The sequence below is a fragment of the Microcebus murinus genome, chromosome 13 (assembly GCF_040939455.1).
Source record: "Microcebus murinus isolate Inina chromosome 13, M.murinus_Inina_mat1.0, whole genome shotgun sequence".
Taxonomy (NCBI): Eukaryota; Metazoa; Chordata; class Mammalia; order Primates; family Cheirogaleidae; genus Microcebus; species Microcebus murinus.
The window spans coordinates 2,884,629-2,892,438 of record NC_134116.1 but is presented as its reverse complement, the minus strand read 5'-3'; the positions used below and the strand labels follow the sequence as shown (position 1 = coordinate 2,892,438).

The 7,810-nt window shown below is 40.7% G+C and overlaps 1 protein-coding gene across 1 annotated transcript; it reads right to left on the bottom strand.

Moving 5' to 3' along the window:
* Nucleotides 1–5,742: 5,742 nt before the first annotated feature.
* Nucleotides 5,743–6,705, bottom strand: OR2G6 (olfactory receptor family 2 subfamily G member 6). Its single transcript, XM_012754523.2, has one exon. The coding sequence runs from the start codon at nt 6,703–6,705 to the stop codon at nt 5,743–5,745; it is 963 nt and encodes a 320-aa protein (XP_012609977.2).
* Nucleotides 6,706–7,810: the final 1,105 nt, after the last annotated feature.

The window sequence follows — 7,810 nt, the reverse complement described above, 5'->3', positions numbered from 1 at the left end:
GGTAAAGTATCACAAGTACTTTTTGATGAAGTATCTGTTCAAATGTTTTGCCCATATTTAATTAGATCATCTCTGCTGTTATTGCTGAAGTTTGAGACTTCTTTAAATATTTGGTATATAAGAAATCTGTGAGATACATAATTTTTAAATATTATTCCCAATACTTGGCTTATTTTTCAGGGTTTTTTAGAGAATAAAATTTCTAATTTGGATGAAGTTCAATTTAGCAAAATATTCCCATGTATGTTACTCTTTTGATAGTTTTTCTAAGTACTTTTTAAACAACCAGATTCGCAAATATTTTTTAATATATTCTTTAGCTGAATGATAGTGTTAAGTTTTAATATTTAGGTATATGATCTATTTTCAGCTCATGCTGTGTTCAGTTCATGTTTCAGTTCATGTTCATGATGTGAAGTATGTGTTTAAGTTCATTTTTTGCATACTACTGTCCAATTTTTAACAACTGTTGTTGAAAAGATAGTCCCTTCTTCAATGAATTGCCTTTGCTTTTTGTAAAAAATAACTGTATTTTTGTGGGTCCATTTCTTGACTCTATTTTGTTGCATTGATCTATATGTCTATTTGTTGGCCAAACTCATATTGTTTTGATTTCTGTAGCTTTATAGTAAGTCTTAAGATTAAGTAGTGGGAGTTATACATTTTTATTCCTTTTAAAAATTACTTTCTGTTGTTTTGCCTTTCATGTAAATTTTAACATTAGTTTAGGCAGAACCTGTTTTTAAAAGTAAGTCTATAGTTATTTTTCTATTAACTATTTTATGCTCTTTTCTATATTATTTCCTTAATAATTTCCCACACAGACATCCAGTGACCTAAACATTGATTCTCTATAAACATTTAGCCAAAGCTAATTCTCTTTTTTTACATTTTTTAAAATTTCAGCATATTATGGGGGTACCAATGTTGTTTAGGTTAGTACGTTGCCTTTCCCCACCTGAGTCCGAGCGTCAAGTGTGTCCATCCCCCAGAGGGTGCGCACCACACTGACTAGGTGTGAATACATCCATCCCCTCCTCCCACCTCCCATCTGCCTGACACCTGATGAATGTGATTACCATATGTGCACTTAAGTGTTCATCAGTTAATTAAAACCAGTTTGATGGTGAGTGCATGTGGTGCTTGTTTTTCCATTCTTGGGACACTTCACTTAGTAGAATGGGCTCCAGCTCTATCCAGGATAATATAAGAGGTGCTGGATCACCATTGTTTTTTGTGGCTGAGTAGAACTCCATGGTATACATATACCACATTTTATTAATCCACTCATGTATTGGTGGGCACTTGGGCTGTTTCTACCTCTTTGCAATTGTGAATTGCACTGCTATAAACTTTGCCTGCAGGTGTCTTTTTTATAGAATTTTTTTTTCTTTTGGGTAAATGCCCAGTAATGGGATTGCTGGATCAAATGGTAGATCTACTTGTATCTCTTAGAGGTTTCTCTATATTGTTTTCCACAGAAGTTGCACTAGGTTTCAGTCCCGCCAGCAGTGTAAGAGTGTGCCTGTCTCTCCACATCCATGCCAGCATTTATTGTTTGGGGACCTTTAGATAAAGGCCAATCTCACTGGAGATAACTGATATTTTATATGTTTGTTGGCCATTATTCTGTCTTCGTTTGAAAAGTTTCTGTTCGTGCTCTTTCCTCACTTTTTGATAGGATTGATTTTTTTCTTGCTGATTTTCCTGAGTTCTAAATAGATTCCAGTTATCAGCCCTTTATCAGATGTACAGCATGTGGATATTTTCTCCCATTCTGTAGGTTGTCTGTTTGCTCTCGTAATAGTTTCCTTGGCTGTGCAGAAGTTTTAAAATTTGATCAGGTCTCATTTATTTATTTTTGTTGTTGCCGTGATTGCTTTTGGAGTCTTCTTCATAAATTCTTTGCCTAGGCCAATGTCTATAAGAGTTTTTACAACATTTTCTTCTAGAATTCTTATGGTTTCATGCCTTAGGTTTAAGTCTGTTATCCATCCTGAGTTGATTTCTGTGAGAGATGAGTGGTACAGATCCTACTGGCTCAGTCTCCTGCATAGCTGGGACTACAGGTCTGCACCACCACACCTGGCTGATTTGTTTTTATTTTATGTAGAGATGGGGTTTTTCTATGTTGCTCAGGCTGGTTTCAAACTTCTGGCCTCAAGTGATACTCTTGCTCCAGCCTCAGCCTCCCAAAGTTCTGGGATTACAAGCTGGAGCCATGGTGCCCAGCTGAGTTTTCTTACAAATACCAACCAAAAAACAGCTCAGCTAGAGAGTCATCCCAGGTATTGGTTTGAAGCACAAAGTAACACAAATACTTCAACAACCAATAGAGCATCTAGTTACTAGGGAGACGTTGGCTTTGACGTCAGTCCTCTCAGTATGAATAAGGACACAGATTTACTAAATGAAGAGGAGACACTCTAGCGGGCCAGCACATGGTGAGAGGAGCTTAGGTTCCATTCAAGAAAAGCAGCTTACTGCATAATTTGAGGCCCTGGATGAACCTAAACAAAACAAAACAAAACCCTAAACCATCCCCCCCACACACACAGCAAAAAATAAATTAACTAATTAATTAATTAAGTGCAAAAAGATATCTGAAAAAAATCTTCACATGATATGTACCCATTTAGGTGTTAAAATTGACAAAATGTATTACATAAAAATTTAAACCTGCATTTGGCAAAACATATAAGCAATTTTTTTTACTAATTTAACTAATTTCAGACTAAGATATATTAAAACAGTTTTTTTAAACACCATAATTTAAATAAAATAATGACAGCAACAAAAATAAATAAGTGGAACCTGATCAAATTAAAAAGCTTCTGCACAACCAAGGAAACTATCATTACAGCAAATACACAACCTGCAGAATGGGAGAAAATATTCACATGCTGTACATCTGATAAAGGGCTGATAACTGGAATATATATAGAACTCTTGTTGATTTCAACAAGAAAAACTAAAACAACCCCATTAAAAAGTGGGAAAAAGACAAGAACAGAAACTTTTCAAAAGAAGACAGACCAATGGCCAATAAACATATGAAACATGCTCAGCATCTCTAGTCATCAGGGAAATGCAAATCAAAACCACAATGAGATATCACTTAACTCCTGTGAGAATGGCCGTTATAAAAAAGTCCCCAAACAGTAAATGTTAGTGTGGATGTGGAGAAGGAGGAACACTCCTACACTGCTGGTGGGACTGCAAACTAGTGTAACCTCTGTGGAAAGCAATATGGAGATACCTCAAAGAGCTATAAGTAGAACTACTATTTGATCCAGCAATTCCACTGCTAGGTATTTACTCAAAGGAAAAAAAGATTCTATAAAAAAGACATCCACACTGAAATGTTTATTTATAGCAGCACAATTCCCAATTGCAAAGATGTGGAAACAACCCAAGTGCCCATCAATACGTGAGTGGATTAATAAAATGTGGTATATGTATACTATGGAGTTCTACTTAACTAAAAAAATCAATGGTAAACTAGCACCTCTTAGATTATCCTGGATAGAGCTGGAGCCCATCCTTTGAAGTGAAGCATCACAAGAATGGAAAAACAAGCACCACATGTACTCGCCGTCAAATTGGTACTAACTGATCAACACTAAGGTGCTCACATAGTAGTAATACTCACTGGGCGTTGGTCAGGTGGTGGGGGTGAGTAAACTCACAACTAATGGGTGCAGAGCACAGTGTATGGGGGAAGGGCATGCTTGTAGCCCTGGCTTGGGTGAGGCAAAGGCATTATATGTAACCAAAATGTTTGTACCGCCATAATATTCTGAAATTTAAAAAGAAGTGTAAATTGAACAGGATATATTTGGAGGGGGCACTCCTGAATCATTCAGTAAATTCTCCTTATGCTTTTTTTTCTTATGTGTGCAGACATTTTGCCTTCAATACAGGCATTGGAAGCACAGACAGGTTCAAACTTTGTCCTTAATACTTGTAGACAGGCTAACATATTCTCACACAAAGGTAAATTATGGATGAGACTCAGTTTTCTTTTCTGTCATTGTAAGTCAAAATCACTTGACATCCACACATCCCTGACTCTGTCTGTATTTTCCTTTCCATGAATGTTTTTGGGCTTCTTTTTTTCTCTTATAGATATTGTAAGAAGATGAAGTATTAAATAAAGCCGGGCGCGGTGGCTCACGCCTGTAATCCTAGCACTCTGGGAGGCTGAGGCGGGCGGATTGCTCGAGGTCAGGAGTTCGAAACCAGCCTGAGCAAGAGCGAGACCCCGTCTCTACTATAAATAGAAAGAAATTAATTGGCCAACTAATATATATATAAAATTAGCCAGGCATGGTGGCGCATGCCTGTAGTCCCAGCTACTCGGGAGGCTGAGGCAGCAGGATTGCTTGAGCCCAGGAGTTTGAGGTTGCTGTGAGCTAGGCTAACGCCACGGCACTCACTCTAGCCTGGGCAACAAAGCGAGACTCTGTCTCAAAAAATAAATAAATAAATAAATAAATAAATAAATAAATAAATAAATAAATAAAGTGAAGATTACAGACTAAATCACTTTTTCTCTACAATTGCACAGTTCTAAAATACTTGAGGCTGACAAATTGATGAAGTTCAATTTTGGGGGGGAGAGGGAGGGAGACAGGAACTGAGACGGACAAAGATTGAGGCGGGCTGGGGTTGGTGAATCAGGAGTTAAGAGTTTGGTCGAATATAAGAACACAGTTACTGCTAAGGTGCTGCCAGAGAGCTCTGGTTTTTCTCTGTTTTGGAAACTAAATATATAATTATGATCCTTAACATGAGATTGTGTGTGGGCTTTATATTTCTAATTTTAGGATATGAAATTACATAAGTAACTCTCTCTTCTTCAGAGGTTAAAACCAGAAGCAATTACCTTTTGGTAGATCCTATGAATTGTCTATAAACATGCTAAAACACTTACATTTTAGTATACGGCACTTTTACTCAGCTTTTAAACAGCTCAATGAAAAGAAGAAGTAATCTAAACAATATGTGAATTGATGTGCTTAATGCAAGCTTGCTTACTGATACCTTTAGTAACTGCAGTTGCAATTGCAGATGCCTCCCCAGCAGTTACTTAAGACCTATTACTGACAGCCCTGTCCTAGGAGCACAGCGTCCAAGAAATGCTCAGCTTGACTGCTCCAAGTTAGAGACTTTGGGCATCGGCCAGAGATAACATGTTAATGTTATAGTCATTATTTTCATTCCACAATTCTATGCAACCAAAATATCACAACTCTGAATTGTGTTTGTATTTCTCATGTTGTAAATAAGCTAATACAGTGAGATGGGCCCATTCTCTGGGTAAAACTGACATATTGTGGGAAATGATCATATATTTTTCCACAGCAAATTATATATAAATTGCTTTGCTTATTCATATAATTCATATAATATACTGCATGTGAAAATATAGACATAGTTTTATGTATCATGTGTTGCAGGAACATATTATGAGACAAATAATTTTGCACAGAGGTTGAGAATAATGGTGTTTTAATACACCTGGAGAGTGCAGGTAACATTTTAGCTGACCTTTTAAAAATAAGCAGAAGTTTTCCAGGCAGACCAGCACACCAGATAGAAATAAGGAACATGTGAGCATTGACAGCATGGTGGGAGGAGGACACAGGGTTTCTGTAGACAGAGCGTAGAGCCTTGGGATCTGCGAGACGGGCGTGTGGGAAGAGCGAAGCGCCCTTGTGCCCCCAGACACTTAGCTCCTCAGGGAGCTCTGGGTCTTCGGTCGGTCCCTGTGGTGCGGCCCACCATCAGCACCCTCAAGGCCCCTTTCACGTCTTTGTTTCTCAGAGTGTAGATAATGGGGTTTAAAAGTGGAGTGACTATGGTATAGAAAAGAGAAACAAACTTCCCCTGGTTTTTGGAGCTACTTCTGGCTGGTTGCAGGTACATGAAGATGATGGTCCCATAGAAAATGATGACGACCACCAGGTGAGAGGAACATGTCCCAAAAGCCTTCTGGCGGCCTGTAGCTGATTTGATTCTTAGCACGGCTTGGGTTATAAAGCCGTAGGAACCTAAGATGAGTGACATAGGGACAATTAGAAAGACTACACTGGCCACAAAGAGTTCTGCTTCGTTGAGAGTTGTGTCCACACAGGCCAGTTTGATGAGCACTGGCACCTCACAGAAAATGTGGTCCAGTTTGCGATGACCACAAAGAGGCAGCTGTACAGTAAGGGAACACTGAATTAGGGAGGTGACGAGGCCACTGAGCCACGCTGCGCTGGCCAGGGATGCACAGAGCCTAGGGTGCATGATGGCTGTGTAATGCAGGGGCCGGCAGACAGCAGCATAGCGGTCATAAGCCATGACTGCCAGGAGAATGCACTCAGACGACCCCAGCCCCATGGCCACGTAGAGCTGGGCCACGCATCCGCCATAGCTCACGGTCTTGTCTTCCATGTTCATGGTAACCAGCAGTGGGGGGGCAACGCTGGTGGCAAAGCAGATGTCCACACAGGAGAGGTTGCTGAGGAAGAAATACATTGGCGTGTGGAGTTTGGGGTCCAGGTAAGACGCCAGTATGATGGCAGTGTTTCCCAAAAGGCTTAAGATGTAAAGGTGCAAAATGATGACAAAAAGGAACCTCTCTAGCTGGGGCTGATCTGAAAATCCAAGGAGAAGAAATCCTTCTTCAGAGCTGTTGTTGTTGGTTTCCTCCATTTTCCTATAGCTTTCCTATAGTGCATAAAGTTAGTAACATTTGGGGGAAAGAAAGTAATGAGGTCAGCTTGGTAATCCACAGTTGTATAATTACCTTCCTTACACATCCCTTTGGTCGTGTCATAAAGACCTATAACACTTTCCTCAGCACACATCCACTGGCAGGGAATGCCAGCCCCTGTTTTCATTTAATAAGATCTCATTCAAATAACAAAATCATTCTATTAATATTCATTTTATTGATTTTTATTTGTAGTTTTTCATTCTTTCTTTGCCTGTTTTTATACTTTACCCACTTTTACACTGATATATTTGTATTTTATAACGATTATAAGAGAGTCCTCAGCCGAAACCAAAGGTGAATCGGATATTCTTTGGCTAAACCAGGGGAGTCAGAAAGATACAGCAAGGAGGGAGCAAGGCAAGGTTTCGCCAGCAGCCAGTCGGCTGCAGCATCAGCCCTACCTGGCGCTGTGAGACCCCCCACCATCCACCAAGCTCCACACCCACGTGGGCTGGGAAGTGCCTGAAGCTGGTGGAAAGTGTGGTGCCGGGCAGAGCTGAATGGAGAGTTTGGATCAGGGAACATCGTAAACTCTCCTTAGCTCGCAGCTTAGGCAGTTTTAGGTGGAAGAGGGTTCAGCAGAGTTCAGTAGATGCTCCCCTGCTTGGCTGGAGCAAGGGCTCACTCTGGCCTTGCATGGCAGGACGCTCCCAGGTCTGTGTTGAGAGGAGTAGACCCGAAAGGAGGATTCAACCGTAGATATAGATGAGGTTTTGACCAGCGCAGAGTGGACAGAGAGCCCAAAGCTAGGTTCCTTGAACCGCGGGCCCTCCGTGAGTTGGGGGAAGTCCCCCTGCTCCTCCAACACCACCCCCATCTTCCCATTACTGCGGTTGGCTTGGACTCTATGTTTGGAGGGGCAGAGGGGAGGGACTTGAGGTACAGGATACATGATCTTAGGTGGTCACTAGCTTCTCCAGGTGCTCGCGCTCCTGTCCAGAGAACAGAGACTGGCTCCGCAAGGTGCAGTCGCGAGGGAGGAGGCTGTTTCTCCAAAATATAAACGGGAGAGGCACTTCCATCCACACCCTCCCCTGACTT

Coding starts and splice junctions, on each gene's coding strand:
- OR2G6 (XM_012754523.2), bottom strand. CDS start 6,705: ATGGAGGAAACCAACAACAACAGCTCTGAAGAAGGATTTCTTCTCCTT.